This window comes from Harmonia axyridis, chromosome 3 (assembly GCF_914767665.1).
Source record: "Harmonia axyridis chromosome 3, icHarAxyr1.1, whole genome shotgun sequence".
NCBI lineage: Eukaryota > Metazoa > Arthropoda > Insecta > Coleoptera > Coccinellidae > Harmonia > Harmonia axyridis.
Window position 1 is genome coordinate 40,550,304 of NC_059503.1, and position 19,266 is coordinate 40,569,569.

Sequence of the window (19,266 nt, forward strand, 5' to 3'; positions counted from 1 at the left end):
GACGAGTCACCCTGCGCTGAAACCTCTCCAAGAGCGTCAGATCGCCTCTGAGCCAAGGGTGCCAAACAGGACCGGAAAACTCTAAAATTGGCCTCAGGTATGTTTTATAAAGCTGGCCTACGGTAGCGACATCACATCCCCGAAAAGATTTCGGTATAATAAAGAGGAGTCTCCTTGCTTTATTCAGCGTTTTGTCTATGTGGCTTGACCAGGAGAGATCACTGGTGATGGTCACACCTAAGTCAACGTGCGTGGTACAACCCTCCACTCCAAGTCCATCAATACAATAACTGTGTCGGGGATTGTTTGCACCCAGCTAGAGAACACGACAGTTTGACTGGTTTAGAGGTATTAGCCAAAGAGATGACCAGAGGGAAACTCTATTAAGATCTTCTTGGAGTTGTCCATAGCAAGTCTCAGCCTCTTCGAAAAACTTGACATCGTCCGCATAGGATGCACTTGGTGAGACAATAGAAGAAGTCAGATCACTTACATATCCTAAAAACAGAAGAGGGCCAAGTACCGACCCCTGAGGCACACCTCTAAGCACCTCCCTGGGCTCTGAATACGCTTGTCCGACATTCACTGAGAATGTTCTGTTGGTCAAAAATCCCCTGATCCAGATGAGGAGTGCACCATGAATGTCAAAACTTTTCATTTTCTACAGCAGAAGAGATATTGGAACCTTATCAAAGGCCCTGGAGAAATCCAAATAAATAACATCAATAGGAATCTTTCTGTTCAAGGCTGACGTCCATTTATCCAAACAAAATAATAAACAAATTAATAAATTTGAATTGGAAATCGAAATTTTGTACGGATATTGAATGAATATATCTTATATCCTATATCCTTCACTTTAATTGATGTTTGGGTATTGTTATTAATATTTTTCGAAAATTAATTTCTAGTTTGGACATACCGGATTCGTAAATTTAATGAGAGCTTTTCATTACATACTGTTCACAGTATATTACTTTATAACAAAATGTGTCTCCTTCCAGGTTTTTATAAATATTATTATTTTCTTAATTCCGTCTGCCTTCAATTCAATATAATTTTCTACTTCTACTTTTCAGTTTTTTCCTCTTGACGTCCAACTTCGGAACTCGATAAAATTCTCAATTCACCTTTCTCTCAATTTCTACGTAACGTCCACCTGACGAATGATGTTTATTTATTTATGTTTCGTCGATCGTAAACTTTGTTTCTGCCTTCGATGCTCTATTATTATGTACGTAGTGTCTATGGATTATCTATGAAACTGCTGTTGCCTTATTTTGGAATTCTCATCAATCAAATTAACTTCTTTTTTGATGAATGATAACGTTGGCTTCTTTTTTGAGTTATATTCAATTAATTTTTAACTTTCAAAATCTAATTCTAAATAACATTTCATATTTTGACGAAATATAATTCTACTTTTGAATATATCATGAATCAAAATGAATTATCTGAGAATCTTGTTTTAATTTTGAATTTTGAAAGTAATTAGGAAAGCCATTTTTATCACAGTTACATCTTTATTTTTACTTTAATTCTGGAAAAAAATATAACACCAGGTTTCTAGGGGTTTCCTAGCTAATTAGGGAAAATCAAAATGGCTAAATCTTTTCATTTATGAATAAGTGAACTTCTATTGAGTAGTTACTTCAATTTTTTTTGTATGTCTGCCTGAATAACTCAATTTTTTAGCAGTTTTCTTCAATTTTGAAGATAAAGAATACTCATTGATTTGCGAAAGGATAAGTCTGATAAAATTGTAGTAGTAATTCTTCATCAATATTTATTTCTTTATTTTCCATCGAATATAATTGTGTCAATTTTTGAGTACGAAATACATATTATTACATACCTTCAATCTTAAAAATATAATAAAACTAAGTCAGTTCGAGAGGAGATGAACCTATAACAATCTCAATACAATAATAAATAAAAAATATATCCATCATATCTCAGGGTTATGAAGTATAACACTTGTAATGTAAGACGCTTTATTCCAGTGAAGAAATTTACAGTCTGTTTCAGGTTTTCATAATATGAGACTGATGAATTTATAGAAACATTCTCTCTAATACTGTTACAATGGATATTGAATATTTTAACTTCTCCATAAATAAAAGCATCTGCATTTGACAAATTCATAAGCGTATAATATCATGCTCTTTGATTTAAGTGAACAAATGTATTGCTTATTCATTTCGCCACAATGTGTAATGATAGAATTGAGATATTTATTACTTGTAAAATAAGATAATGATTCTTTTCATGGAAATGATTATGAAATGAGGCATCCTTTATCAGGAAGTAATAAAAATCTCAAGTTAACTTTAGGAAGATTAGCAACTAGGAGCGAATCTTTTGATGAATTTGAAATGAAAAGTATTTTTTGGCAGAGCCAGTGAACCAATTGGCACTTTGTATTCCTCTTTATCCACCGGATGGATTGTGTAGTGTTGCAACAATCCTCCTAGTATCCCTAGACTGATCAATTGAACCATTTTGTATCCCATACAAGATCTTTTACCACCTCCAAATGGTAAGTAATGGTCTGGTTTCACAATTCTCCCATCCTTGATGAATCTTTCAGGCATAAACTTTTCAGGATGTAACCAAAGTTTGTTCGACATACTGAGGTCGTGGTTATTGAGTAGTAAGAGGGTGTCTTTTTCAATCAGATAACCTATAGAAATACAAGTATCATAAGTATATAGTTATTAATATTTGATTGATTATACACATGTGTTGATTTGTATTTTTTTTTAATTGAAACATAACACGTTTTTTAAATTTGTTACTTCTGCAGATGTTTTCAAAACATACCTCTATGGTTTAATCTTGCTGATTTCTATAGGAATATGTTGAAAAACTTAAGATTTGGATAGCTCAACTGGATTTTAGAATGATTTTTGAGTAATATAGGGCCAAGGGTGTTGTATATCTGGTTCTATGACTGTGTGTACATTTTATGATTTTACGTATAAATGTCATGTTAACCTAATTCTGATAACTAATGTCATATAAGGAGTCTGTACTGGTTAATTGTAGAATTTAAAATAAAACTTTAGAAACACGAAATGCATTTGAAAATATATTGTCATAAATATAAAACAAAGGGATTTCTATCAAGTGAAAAATTGAAGTTTGAAAGTACCTTAATGATATTCTTTACTCATTAAGAATGTTTGTCATCCAGATTATCAATAGGCAAATAACTATGCAGCTTTTTTTCGAAAATATGAATCCATTGTGTTGATTTGGAATAGTTGAAGATCTGACCATACATCTTCAATACAATCAAAATTGATTGGGAGAGTTGCAGAGTGCAGACAATGAAAAATGATCCAGAGTGGCGTAAAGTAGCAGGAGAAGAACTAATAACTTGGAAGAAAGCAAGATGATTGGACACAGTATACTTTGAGATAGAATAGACATAAAAATAAATTTTTCAAACTTGATATTGTCAACAAAATGGCTATATTCAATGATACACCTTTGAATATATTTTAGGAAAACAAAATTTGAACTCCTAGTTTTTTTGTGACATAATTGGTTTATGACACCTAACTGATAGCTACAGATATATTGAGGTATTAGGTACGGCTTCGTCTGCTGATGTTGAGCGTCAAAATTATCAGCTGTTAACATCTTTGAGAGGTTTGGAATTCTTACATTGTGACGGAGCGGTTTATTTCAGAAGATTCTGTTTCTAATTATTATTTGTAGTTTGAATCGTAAAAAATTCAAATCGATTTGTTGGTTATTTTCAGCCGCATGCGGCATGTGTCATCACCAGGCGATAAGAAAAGTTTATCTGTTATTCTTTTAAATTCGCAGTTGTAAGATTGCACCTTCTTGGCTTTCCGTCTCGAGAAAACACCCTCACAGCTTGTTTTACAATGACGGTAATGCTAATGTGTGAACGGAAGAAGACCATCTAGAAAAACGAAATATACTTAACATAGAGCCGGAAACTGCGAAAAAATTTTTTTTTTACCACAACGTGTTCTCATATCTGTTTAATGTCAGAAAAAGAAGTTTGATAACGAAGTTTGAATCAAATTACTCAAAATATTTTTGTTTATTACCAATTCGGTTGTTCTTACCTTATACTGAATTTTAGTAAAATGGAGTTAGAAGAAAAATGAGAGATTCCTTGGATGATTTTGTGAATAAAAAGTCCCATAAACATGAGCGCGCAAACGCTTTGTTTTCGAGATACAGGGTGTTTCTTGTATAGTCGTACTTTTTAGTGATGCTTATATAATTTAATCGAATCTTTATCAATCTTTGTTACAGAATAGGTAAATAAGTACCAAAACTTATAATTAATTTATTCATCACAGCTTACTTACTGAATGTTTATAATAATTTGGATTTTCCTGAGGATTACTACAGAGCTCTTTGATTTTTCCTTCGAAATTGAAAGCAGAAACAACAAAACTACAACAAACCAAAAAGTGTAGTAACAGACCAGAGATTTTTCATTTAACCAGTGGTTCTGTAGTTCTGGAGGAAAGAAGCAGGTACCCTTCCAGAAAAAAATATCACCCTGTAGATTTGCATACAACATAAGCATATCACAAGATGAAAACTTCAAATTGGAATATATCTGCCAAGTCAAGTTAAATATCTTGTGATGGGAAGGTGTTTGAAAAAAAACTTGAACTTAAACACCAGTATCTCGAAAACAAAGCGTTTGCGGACTCATGTTATAGGACTATTTTTCTTGAAATGATCCGAGAAATCTGTCATTTTCGTTTGTGGGCATTTTCGGTTGTGTAGCACGTTGTATGACGTTCACGTAGTGCAATAAAAGTACTAATCTTGAAAGCGAAAATGAACTCAAAATGTTCGTTTTTTGTCTTTGCGATATTTCTAAAATTCAATATTTCGGAAATCTTGGGGGGTTATTACCCCCAGTACTCCCCCGTTTCAACACCCTTGAATGAAGAATAATACGTAGGAATTGAACAAATAAATTTTCAAAAAGTTCTTTATCAATATTAATCAATTTCTTTCTTTGGGAATGAAAAAAATCTATCAATTGTTTTAAATATATTTTGGCCAAGCGTTCTCAAGAGATTTCGATGTTCATTCCGGGAACACTGATGGGATCATCAATGTTCCTTGCCTTATAAACTCTCATCTCCGTAGTGGATTATCCAGAAATTCAATAGAAAGAGTTATCTAGAAACAAAATGCGTTTCGTCCGCCTATAATAGACTGATATTTTATTAAAATATGACTTATTTATTTTAAATCATCCCGGAAAGAAAAGACAAAACGATGTTTATGAGTACCATTTCCAAGTTGACTTCGTTTTATTTCACATAACAAAACAGGAGGAAGCTAGAAATTCATAACAACCTAAAAAAAGATCGATATGAAATAGAAAAAAAACTAGATAATTGACTTACTCCACATGTAAGAGAAATCTTATGAAAAAGTAATTGTGAAGCAAGAGCTGCAATCAGCCTACCTAATAAGTCTATAATACCTTATAGATTTGTCACAAATAAACAGCTTCATAAAGATTTGGAATGGAAGTTGATCACGACCTCCTTTGAAGGAAAAAAAAATAGGTGAGCGCCCAAACGAAACTCCTAGAACATTGTGATCACACTGAAGATGTTGAAAAAATGCTTATTTGTCATAGAGAAGGCTCGAAATTAAGCAGACCCTCAAACAGAAAAGTGACTCACCTATGTCTTGAAGAATTAAGGTGATCATCTGAATTCAACACGTTAAAAACAGTGGAGAAATACTAACATGAAGAGTTAGTTGGTCAGACAATAATGTCGGAAACGAAGAAAATCGCAAGTTAGATTTTTGTTCTACACCAATTCGACTGTATGCCAATTCCATTTGTAGACGAAGGAAATAAAATGACAAAGGCATTTCCAACACACATCCTATTAATTAGAATTGTGAAGAGGCAAAGAAGATGAAAATATTGAATAAAAATGTAAAATATTTACCGTCAATAGAACTGTTTTGATTTGCAACTCTCGGGACAATGGGAGATGCGATTAATCTAATTGCTTCATATATTGTAGCTTCTGTGTATGGCATCCTATTTCTGTCTTTAATCAGTATATCTCTTCCTTCTGAGCTTATAATATTGTCGATTTCCTTCTGAATTTTTTTCTGAACCTCAGTCTCTTTAACCAAAAAACCTAACAATTTCATAAAAAAATTTCCGACAGCCGAGTGTCCTCCAATTATGTCTTCTAAGGCAAATAGGGCTGTTTCCCAGTCGAATTCACCTTCGGTTTTCACATGCCTTAACAAATCATCAACGTAATCTTTTGGTTCATTTTCTTTGTTGAATTTTTCGTATCTGTCTTCAATAATTCTATTCAATACAAAATTTCTTATATTGTGGGTTAAGGAAGATATTCTTTTTAAGTTTCCCTTGTGAAAAGGCATAAGAAAGGGTAAAAAATCTGCTGCGTATCCTTGATTTACTTCGTAGAATATTTCATCGAAGTCTTCGACCATATTGAGGAATTCTTTATCGTTGTAGCTGAATTGTTTGGTACAGAAATGTTTAGTGAAAATATTGGCACAGTGCTGTATGATAATGGGTTTTAAGTTCACTGGTTTTCCTGTGTCTACTTTCGCAATGATCCCTTGTGTATTTTTGTTTATTATGGATTCCAAACTGTTGAAGATACCAGTAGATACCCTTGGAAAAGTATGGAATTTCAGCATATCTCTACGTGTTCTTTGCACTTCAGACCAGTCACAAAAGGCCAAAGCTGAAACAAAATGAGAACATCTTGGTAATTACTCCCCAAAAAAATTCTTTTAGAAAATATTTAAATCGATAGTTTGTCGCTAGCGTTCAAGTTATCTGTAAACGACAAAAAAGTTTCCGCTTATTCTTCTGGTCAACGAATTCCCAGAAATGTTAAAGCGACATTGATTATTATGAGCTGCAATAATTCTGTTTTTTTTCTTTCTGTTTGAAAATTCACTAGTTCTCTCGAACACTATTTATTTATTAACTAATACGGAAATCCCACATTACAAAAACAGAAAGAGAGTATTTTTTTCCTCAGCGCATATACAGGGTGACTCTTTTCAATTTTGAAGAGGAAAAAACTCATCAAAATAAATCATGCCACCGAAAATCTTCTATATAAAATATGCAACATAACGATTATCAACTACCCGAAGTCAAAACATTTTCTGGAAATTTTTCCTACCGTTCTGAGTTTAGTTATTGGTGAATAAACAGATTTCATTATTTGTGCTTATCAAAATTACGATGAACTATTGTTCCCGGATAAATTTTATTGATAGAGTTTCGAATTTATTGATATTCAGCAAGGAATAAGAATATTGAACACGCCCTCAGGAGAAGTGCCAACCGTAGACACGTGCTACGGTCTTTCGGCCCTCATCAGTACGGTGAAAAAGTGTTAGATGAGCAACACTTGAAGGAAAACAACAAACAAACGGAGTCCACAACAGAAGCCAACCGTCCATTTGTGGTTTCCGCAGGAAGACCCATTCAAAACAAACATGAATTTCCTAAGAAAGAGTAAATGAGACCAACATTTTTTGTCAGTCATCGAAATCATCATTAGTAATTAATATACGGAAGAAGAGCATTTTTATCGCCAATATTAATTTAAAGAAAATGAATGTACCAGGATTGTCTCATGTTTTATGAATAACTCGTTCGTCACTCCGAACTGATCTCTTTATCATTTCGTCCGCAATTTTCGAATTTCATGCCGGAAATGGCCTACGTTCAACTCGCTGATGAATAATACGTACTGAAATTCGTTCTTGTCCGTCTGCCTGGCCATATATCTACCGATGAGATAAATATCGAACGAACGGAGCCAGAAACAGAAATTTCCAAGGTTCGTTCGGATCTCGAATAGCGCGGTTAAGTTTGTTAATGATCTGACTAGGTTTTCCATTACTATGAATGTTCGAAATTTTCTTTTTTTTTTGTTCATTTCAAAAATTCGATCGAGATGAAAATATGCATTCGAATGTCGAATGATGATTTGAAGCCTCGAACAAAATTCTACAAAATCGACGGAGTTGCTGATCACATCTTCAGATATATAAAAATTAAAAATTTTGTGTTGATAGCGCCATCAGAATCATAAAAAATTCAAGCAAAATATCTGAAAAAAAAATTCAGTGACAACATATCTGACCTAGTAGAAAATATTCATGCATACCGGGTGAATTTTCTAAGTTGAATCAGTTGAAAATCTTGAAAGGTCCTATGTAGGAAAGTTTATAGTAAAAAGTTAGTTTTCAGGGGGAAGGCCACTTATGTTATGACCTCTTCCATTTCCTTCAACCTTGTGGCGGAAGGAAACTCAATTTTGATATTTTAAATGGGAGAACCCCCGTTATTCATTGCAGATTCGTATTCTACGGCCAAAAAACGAAAGTGATGTTCGAACAATTTTTCATTATTCGTCACAGATGGCTCTATAATCGAATTTGAATTTTCCGTCGGAATGACTTTAATGTATGGGTTCGATTAATAATTAGCATGAAATTCTAAGAGTTAATTGACCAACTATTAAAACGATGGAAAATGTTCTACGCATAAAGAAAGACGAGTTGATTGAGATTTGCACTGGATTCCATATGAAAGAGATCCATTTCGATTATTTTCATTTCTTTCGATTCATCATTTTCAATTAATGAGGCGATTTTTCAACCAAAAACAACAAGAACAAATAATTCCACCATTTGCAAATGATCGAGGATAGTACAAGTAGATAAACTGAAAACACAAACACTTTAGTGGGAAACGCCAGAATTTCATGTGAATGATTAATGGAACGAATACGTTAAGGCCATTAGGATGGAAAATTTGAATTCGATTGCATAGCCATTTGATGACTTCTGTATTTTTACTGTAGAATATGAATCTGCAATAAAAAATAGGAATTCCTATTTAAAATTCCAAAGTTGACCGGTTCCATTCCTTCCACAAGGGCGACGTAAATAGAAAAGGTTTTAGCATGAGAGCACTCGTCAAAACCATAAACTTTTTATTCGACACAATTTTCCGTAAGATATTTCTTTTTTGAAATTTTTGACCGATTCAAGTTAAAAAAATTCAAGCGTAAAATTTCGTGCTGATAGTGTCATCAGGAAATTAAAAATGGGGACAGAATATCGAAAAAAAAGGAAGAGATTGAATCTAGTTTCTCATCTTAGTTTTTCATGAGATATTCGGTTATTCCTAAAACCTTGACAGATTGATTGAAATATCAGCAAATATTCTTATTATGCACTTTGAGAAAAAGTATCCTATTTGGAGATCTCAAACAGTGATCCTAAATGCAAAACAATATGTTTTATTATTCGTCATTTTAAATGCTAATCTTCTTAGTTCGAACAGGATTACTGTAAAACCTCAAGATCACTCAATGCCAAATTTCATTACCATTCAAAGCAAAATTTAAATCTCTCTGATCATCATAGAAATGAGTAGGAGTTGGATGAGCATTTCTTTTTATTTTTGTTGAATAATTCTCTGTGGGTATAATGTAATTTAGCTATACCCAAGGTAGGTTTCAACGTGGCAAAAGAGTAAAAGTTAAAATCGGATGCAGGGCCGTCGCTAGCCAAACTGCCGCCCTAGACAGAGACCCAATTAGCTGCCCTAACAAAAGCTAACTCTGGAGAATGCTAAAAATTAATATTGGATAATCAGGTTTCAGGGCCCGCTATAGCGATTCTGCCGTCCTGGCAAAAATACAAATCGTCGGCACCCTTGCAGATTTTGTACGACACAAAAGAGCAGTGGGGAGGAGCTATTTGGTTGGATTCGTGAATTTGTATAGATTTAAAATGGAAAACTCTACACTTTTTTAATGAAAAGTTTTTTAAGAAAATAAAATGTATTTTAAGTGTAATTATTTTTTATGGATTCAAATTTAAATTGAATAGATGATTTAGAAAACGTAGTATGTACGTAATAAACAATAAACGTGCTCAACTGAATTCTTATCAATAAATTATAAAATATATTAATTTAATTCAGGTTTCAGATTCTTCTGCTGAGTTTCGACTTCATAAAATGCTCGAACATTCCGTTTTTTTATATGATTAAATAAAAGAACCGGATGATTCATTATTTTTAATTCGAATAGATGTTGCAGACATTCTCGATGCAAGGATGTTTAAGATTAGTGAATTTGAAAAAAAAAATTTATTTAATTCTTTCTTCCAGGAATCCTGATTTCTCGAAAGAAGTAGATAATGCGGCTCTCCATCATTCCATTATTTACCGCCCCTCTGTAGTGCGGACTCTGCGGTTTCTGGTTTTCTGCTCAGTTTTGATTTTATAAAAAGTTTGAACATTTTGTTATTTTTTTCTTTAAGATTATCGAGTAAAACAATCGGATTATGCGGATGAACCATTATTTTAAATTTGTATCCGTCCACGCCCAACACTAGTTATTTTGATATAGAAAATGAAAAATATTATAATATAATGGAATGTGGTGAAATAATAAAACTTCTTATATTCTTCAAGAAGGAAATGGTGAATTGGAATATTTTCTCGTATCTTTTGCATTCTATTCTGGAAAACATTCTGATCGAGGAATTGAAAATAAAAATAGTCCAGAAGCCGCCCCAAGGGGCAATAAAATTCGACAATGTTCAGCAAAGCGAACACCGACAAGCCTGATGAATGCATGTGTTCTTTCAGCGTCAATAACTCGTAAACAGCACTATGAGGGGATAACGAGACATCTGGTTATTTATCAGTATAATGCATAATGCGGCACCTTTGATGATTTTTGATGTTAATTAAATTTGTCGGTATTCCTTCCTATTATTGCTGACCGAATTAAATCTCATTTGGAACTTTGAATTTCTACACAGGCGATTTTTGAGCTTGAAATTCCGCCCTTGAATTTTGCCGCCCTAGGCGACCACCTAACCTGCCTTCCTCAATGAACTGAACATTTGAATATGTGAAATTAATAAATGAGATGAAACTAAGGTCAAGGACTTGGATGGGATCGAATCGTTTCAACGAGAATTCGAGAATTTTTGAGTGCCAGTTTAATTTGAACTCTACGTTCATTGAATTCTTGCAGATAACACTTTGAGATCAGATTTGTTAATTATTAATTATTTTTAGTAAGTAAAATGAAAGAAAAAGAAAACTTATACTCACAATTTTGCTTGTTTCCAGAAAAAAGATGTTCATATCTTGCAAAATTTGGTCTAGCGTCGAAATGATGGCTCTTATTGATAATAGCTTCTCTGATATTTCTCTGATCATTTACAACTACACATTTCACATTGCCTAACTGTAGTTTCACCACATTTCCATATTTTCTTCCGATTTCGGTTAGGGCTTTATATGGGACATCATATCCGCCCATCAGATGAAGGTGACCAATTAGCGGCAGTTGAAAAGGCACTGGAGGTAGAAGAAGACCATTGTCTAAGGTTGGAAGTTTACTGTTGGATCTCTTGTTTTCATAGATTACCAGAAGTACTATAACCATGAGTATAACGATTAATATCATTGTGAATTGACTGAGGAGAAGCAGTGAAATCATGATGTATTTTTGTTGTTGTTATTTTCAATAAACACTCTGATTTTTGGTTATAGAGAGCCAACTGTCTGCTCTTGGCGCAAACTGCTGTCTGAGTTATGGAATGTAGTTCATTCATTTAAATACCCCCATGTCCTATTTAGATGCATGTATTCAACTGAGGTTTCGAAGGTATACGATTAAATGAATAAGAATGACAATAGATCTATAAGGATCTTCGTGTTTTCATCTTTTTTATGTCACCCATTTCCGATGTTAACTAAGTTAATTCGATAATATTATTTTATTCCATTATTTCCTTTCGTGGTCAAGGCAAGGCAGGATTAGGTTAGATATTGTTTTCGTGATTTGGGGAGAGTTTGAATGAAGAGGATTTACCTATTATGAATGAAACAGAAAAAATCAGCTCTTAGGGACTGACTACGGAGTGTGAGGTAAAACTATAAAAACAAAGGTTTTTGTTTATTTCCAAAGTACCTGCAGAATATAGGTAATAATAATAAAATATGTTATGATATAGAAATTGAAGTCATTAATGTTAGTTTATTTCACATGTTTATGAAATGAAAGTAATATATTATTGATTTTCATATGTTTTATTCATCTACAAGGTTGAATTAGAGACACAAAATGAGAGGGGTGATTCATCCAGGATTTCAATAAAGATTTCTTACGCGAGATGTGTTCGAGTGTGGATGCAAAAGTAAGTCGACTCACGATTTCTCAAGAAAACATTGAAATTAATTAAATTAAGGGATAAAGTTTGCTTTGATTGCAATAGAAGAGTTGAGGAGTTTGTCAACTGCACTAAATGTGCGGGGTATGTTTCATCCATCGTGTCTGATACTTGCTGCAAGCAAAAAACAACCACCTGTCAGCATGAGATTTACATGCAAAAATCGACTGATGAAGTTTCCCAAGTTAACGATTCAAGTGAACTGCTCCAATCGAAAATTTTTTATCTGAAGTCGCTTTGGTAAGAATGTAGGAGTAAGAATAATATTCTGATGGGAAATAATCGTTTATTAAATGAAATGATTTAGTCAACCAAGGTCCCAACAAAAACCAGTGCACAGAAGGTAAAAAGTTCCAATATTAAGAAAGATATTCATCATATGGCACGCATCAGGTAGACGTGTTTTCGGTTGTGCTCCGTGAAAAGAAACGAATCTAATTCATTTGAATATTGCACAGATAAAATAATTAATACAAGTTTATTTGTTATAATTTAATTTAAATCATTATGGTTCCGAAAGTTGTTAACGATATGAAGTTCACAATCAAAGAAGCACTGAAAGATATTTTCAATGATGACGAATTTATTGATAAAGTTTTTGTGAAAATCACGGAAAAACCGAATGCCCTGGAAGTTACCATAACTAACCAAAGGTCAGCTGAAAAATCAAGTTCAGAGTTTACAACAAAGAAGTAAAATTAATAATATCTGCATATACAACTTAGACGAGGAGCAAGGAGAAAAACAACTGATAAAGTACTCAACCTCTTCAACGCGAAATTGAAAACAAACATCAGGAAGGAAGATATAGTGAGAGCTCACAGAATAGGAAAGAATAATGGGAAGACTAGACCAATTATTGTGAAATTTGAGAGATATCAGCACAATTGCTCAACTTTGAAAGGAACACAAATTGGAATTATGGAGGACTTGCAGAAGAAACAATTTCAACTATATAGGGAAGCAATTCAGATACACGATAGGAGACTGGTATTTACCAATTTCGGGGATGTTTTTGTGAAAATGAATAAAATAATAATAATAACAGTATTTTATTGCATATGCAATTGGCCATCGACCAAGGGTCCTTCAGCCTGTATTTTAACACTTTTTCGTACATTGAATAATAAAATCAAAAAAATTCATGACAGTGCAGATTTGTCTGTGTTTAATAACAAGAACATTGTAATTTGAACAATACTTAGTTTAAGAATTAATAATCTTAGCACCTTTATAATTAAGTTCAGATAATTAGGTTATTTTACATATTTGTTGATGATATATTTTTTTTACATTGCGGAGCCAATCTGTTCAATTTGATCTTGTTTTGTTTTTCTTTCGACGATTGGTTGCATTTATATATTGTTTTGAATGTTGTTAGATTATTTCAAAGAAATTGATGGGTATAATAGTATGAGCACAAAGGTTTTCGAGGGAATTCACGAAGTGGAGTACATTTCTGATGATAATAACTTCAATATAATACATTTTAATATTGGTAGTATCCGAAAAAACTTTGAAGAATTGATGATTTATTTGAATCAAGTGAAACTAAATAATATTGGCGCAATTGTGCTATCGGAGACTTTTTAAGTTGAGAATAAAGATGATTTTGAAATCGATGGATATGATATTTTTTATAATGAATCTTCATTTAATAAAAATGACGGAGTAATAGTATATGTAAGGAGTACACTGTGAAATTCATAAAATACATGAAACAAATTTATTGAGATGTCTATTGAGGGTTGATGAAAAAACATATGGACTTACAGCTAGTTATAGGTCCCCTCAATCGAATCTAAATATTTTCCTAGAAGACTTTCAAAATTACTTTTCAAGTATAGATATACAAGAAACTGAAGTTTTCATAGGAGATTTGAATATTAATATTGATAACTCTGGTAATTATGAAGTGAATAAATATCTGGATATTTTAGCTGAGAATGGGTTCTTATCATGTATTAATAAACCAACAAGAGCTACCGTAGACTCGGCAACGGTTATAGACCATTTATTTCTAAAGGTACCAAATTCTCAGGGAGAAAAAGAAGAGATAAAACCTTAAATTGTTCATTCCGCAATAACTGATCACTACTGCATTGGTGTCAGCATACATAATGTTAAAATATGTAATAGAGCGGATACAGTTCAAATAAATAAAATAGTTGATCACGGTAGATTGCTACAAATGATGAAGAATGAAACGTGGCATGAGGTTTATGAAAATGAGAAAACGGTTGATGAAAATTACCAGGCTTTTATTGGGACTTTTTCATCAATTGTCAATCGGTGTGCTCGGGAAAAGGTAGTTAAGAATGAAAATAAAAAAAGGAAACCATGGGTAACGCAAGGCATAATCAATGCTATAAAACATAGAGATTCTCTCAAAAAACTATCACTTAAGACTTTTTCACAGGAACTATCAAACGAATATAAAACATACAGAAACTTTTTGAATAAATTAATTAAAAAAACTAAGAATACATACTATATAAATAAAATTTCAGAATTTAGGACAGATTATAAACAACTTTGGAAGACTGTGAATTCATTTACTAATATAAACAAAAAAAAAACCTCACCAAGGAAGATTTCCATCATTCAAGATAACAAACTCCTAGAGAATGAGAAAGATGTAGCAGATGCATTCAACGGTTTCTTCATAGATGTTGGAAAGGAGGTCCAAAGAAATATTGACCAGACTTTAAATTTGCAAGCATCCGATAATAGATCTTTCAGACAAAGCAACTCGATTTTTTTAGAACCAATTACTGAAAATGAATTGATTCTGCATATAAGATCTCTTAAACCTCGGTCATCTCCTGGAGATGATGGAGTTACTGCAGATATAATTCAGCGTTATCATAAAATGTTAATAAGTCCATTGCTCCATATATACAGGGTGTTTCCTAAACATGCGGCAAAAATTCAGGGGGTTGTTCCTTGGACTATTCTAAGAATATTTTGTCCTTTGATGATTTTTGAAAAACCTTTTTGTTTCGAAGATATAGGGGAAACAAAATTTCAGATAATAACATTTTATTATGAAAAATTACATGAAAATTCAACTCAACCTACAAAAACTGTTGAAAATGACCACCTCTAGCCAGCATACAAGCATCCAATCTTCTCCTCATTGACTGTCGAACCCTTTCAAAAACACCAGGATCATTTCTTATTAAGTTACACCCAGAAATGATCAGATTTCGCAAGTCTTCCACATTTATCAATTTTTAGTCAAAAAACTGGCCGTTTTTAGTAATTGGAATGTTGTTAAACAAATTTAAAAATAAATTGTACCTACTTAGTAAACACAGTGCGGTACGCATTTTTATTTAAACTATTATTAATTTTAAAAATATGAAAAATGTTGTTCGCCCTGTATCTTCGAAACAAAGAGGTTTTTCAAAAATCATCCAAGGACAAAACATGCTTAAAATAGTCCAAGGAACAACCCCCTGAATTTTTGCCGCATGTTTAGGAAACACCCTGTATATAATAAATGTATAGAATCGAACTCAATTCCAGATGCATGGAAGGTTTCCATAGTTACGCCAGTTTTTAAGTCAGGAGATAAATGTCTACCAACAAATTATAGGCCCATATCATTAATTAATAACTTTGCCAAATTGTTCGAAAAGTGTATAAAGATGCGAATTGAAAATTTTTTTGAAAAAAAACAAAATTTTAACTAACTGTCAATTTGGATTTAGAAAAAATAAGTCTACGGAAAATGCAATTTTTGAATGTATCAGTAGTATTTACAAACAGCATAGTAACAGTAAAAAAAACTTTAGCGGTCTTTTTAGATTTATCTAAGGCGTTCGACTCGGTGGAACATGAAATACTATTTGAGAGACTGGAGAATTTGGGTGTACGGGGATCTCCACTGCTACTATTGAAAAACTATCTAACTGATCGAAAGCAAAGAGTACAAATACTGATACTTGGAGTGAAGTATATGGACGAGCGGAGCATGGTCTTGGTGATGTGTGTCGATGGCTGACAGGGAGTAAGCTCAGCTTGAATTATAATAAAACAAATTTCATGACATTTTCCCCAACCATAGCAGATCAACCAAGAACTAAATTTTTGTCGATTCATTCATCATCTTGCCTAAAAATTGGATCATGCAGTTGTGCGAAGATAAACAAGGCTAGAGAGGTCAAATACTTCGGGATAATTGTAGACAAAAATTCAAAATGAAATAAACACATAATTTATCTAACATCAAAAATTCGAAAACTATTCTTTAAATTCAGTCAATTAAGACAGATATTGAACAGAAAATTGATTATTTTATTATATGAGTCATTGGTTGAATCGGTTCTGGGATATGGCATTGTCGTTTGGGGCGGTTTGTATGATTCAAATTTGAAGACTTTGTCAACATGTCAGAATCGAATATTGAAAATTTTATCGTTCAAACCATCTAGATATCCAACTCTAGAACTTTATGAAGAACTTAACATTCTAAATATTAGAAATCTCTATATACTGTCAAGCTTGAATTTTATGCCAAAGATTAATGATTCCTTTGTAGCTGTATCTCCATGTAAATCCATAAAATCCTTCATTGAAGAAAATAAAGTTAAATTCCTGCATCTGTTTTCTAATTGTTGAACATCTATCTATGTGAATATAATTACTTGTTTGACAACCAATACCATCTATCTTCTGTGCTCCCGCAGCCCATTATGCCCGATTGCGTATACATATTTTTTGTGATGAGGGTGATTAAGGCACACAAGTTTTAACTTAGGCCAAATCGCTCTTCTTAGCTATAATAATGTTTTGTAATTGATTTTGGGATGAATAAATTTATTATTATTAATTATTATAAGAAACTCACAACATCAGGAGACGAATCGTCTAGTAATGTTGCAAATATGGAAAATACACGTTTATTGACAGTGCCATCATATGTTCCCATGGATCTAGAAATTCCCAAACAGATATTACCATCTGAAAAAACGAAAATAAACAAACAAACTTAAAACAAAGAATGTCCCGTAAATGAAGGGACCACAGTTGAGAGGAGAAAGGTGAACAAAAATCCAAAGTCTACTAAGAAACCTTGGTATGAAACAAACACACTATCGATGAAAAAATGACGATAAGGGGAGAAATTCGTCGAAAATGCATATACAGGGTGTTTCCAAATTGAATGACAATATTTATGGGAGTGATTTTTGGGCCCAATTGGGGCCAATTCTGTACGCAGATGACATATCCATTGTTATATCGGCCCCTATAATGGAGGAATTGCGTCAAAAGGCCAATGCTGTAATTAGTGACGTAGTGGATGGTGTCTCAGGGGAGAAATTCGTCGACAATGCATATACAGGGTGTTTCCAAATTGAATGACAATATTTATGGGAGTGATTTTTGGGCCCAATTGGGGCCAATTCTGTACGCAGATGACATATCCATTGTTATATCGGCCCCTATAATGGAGGAATTGCGTCAAAAGGCGAATGCTGTAATTAGTGACGTAGTGGATGGTGTCTTAGGAATAATCTTATATTAAATCAGACCAAAACAGTTTGCCTTAACTTTCGTAAGAGTTTTATAACCAAAAATGAAAATTTCACAGTGCAGATAAATAAGTAGTGAACATGTTTTGATACCCGAAGAAACAGCAAAACTTTTGGGGGTACGTTTACATAACTGAGCTCAACTGAATTCTCTCCTCAATGAATTTAAATAGCGGTTATTATGCCTTATTAAATTTGAAACAAACGTTGAACAAACCAGGACTAATGAGCGCTTATTATGCATTAATTTACTCAAGAATAAGTTATAATATAATAGTATACGGCAATGCAACTGAAAGTAAAAGAGTGTTCATTGCCCAAAAAAGGATTATTCGGCTCATGTTCAACCTTCATCCATTGGAATCTTGCAGAAAAACTTTCAAGAGGGAAGCTATACTTACATTCCTGTGTATATATATATATCTGATGAAAGTACTGTGTCGTACGTACCAAAATAGGAATGAGATCGAAAATATGAATATGAATATAACACCAGAGGGGTCAATCAACTGAAATGGAGTAGATTTACTTACCAAAGATATAAAAAAACTCCCGAGTATGCAGGAGGTTATTTTTTTAATTTACTGCCTCTTGAAATAAGAAATGCCACTACCTTGAGAGTTTTCAGAAAAAAAAAACTGAACAATGTACTTAGGTCAGTGTGTTTTTTTTATCATCATTCAGAATTCAGAATTTTTTTCACAAACATATTATAATTAATTTATTTGATATAATTAATTAAATTTTGACGGCTCAGGGCTTTTGGGATTTGGGTTTCTTTGGGTTTTTTCTATTTTTCATAATTCTCTTCAAAAGGTTTGTTTCAGTTTGTAAATTCGTAGTATTCTTTTGCCTTTGACATGTCCAATACAATTTAATTTGCGAATGATGGGTTAATAAAACTTTATTATTATTAGGAATAAATAATAAGTATTATTTATTCCTATTATCAATAATTCCACCGATGGACTATCACCAGAATTTATTTTTATTATGGAAGACGGATCTGCAACGTTTTCAAAATATAGGGTGTCGACATTTGAATTTGAAACATAACATCAGCATTTCTCAAGAAGTTCAGATGAAATTTGCCAAAAATTTTACACGTTGGTGTTTGATAGATACAATGTCTCATTTAAAAGTGTCCACCCTCAATAACTCACCAACGAATCAGAATTTGTGAAAACACTCAGACAGCTCGATCTTTGATGACATGATCTGGGATACAAAGCTTGTTTCTACTAACAACCCCATGGAGAGGGTTGAAAGTTGAAACCCCATCAGGAATTTGAATAAGGAAAGTGGATAGTTTTGTATCACAAATGTATGCATGGATTCAAAATTGTATGAACCTGCAGTTTGTGTTCTATAAAGTGAATATTCACAAAGTCACAGAGTGTTTTCATAGAATTATGGT

At 32.9% G+C, this 19,266-nt stretch overlaps 1 protein-coding gene across 1 annotated transcript; it reads right to left on the minus strand.

Annotated features, from left to right (window-relative positions):
- Positions 1-1,809: 1,809 nt before the first annotated feature.
- LOC123676406 (cytochrome P450 307a1-like) lies at positions 1,810-15,154 on the minus strand. The gene is made up of 3 exons (XM_045612285.1): positions 11,186-15,154; positions 5,982-6,764; positions 1,810-2,683 (listed from the first exon to the last, which is right to left on the minus strand). Exons 1-3 carry the CDS (start codon positions 11,574-11,576, stop codon positions 2,340-2,342), a joined length of 1,518 nt encoding a protein of 505 aa, XP_045468241.1. The 5' UTR covers positions 11,577-15,154; the 3' UTR covers positions 1,810-2,339.
- Positions 15,155-19,266: the final 4,112 nt, after the last annotated feature.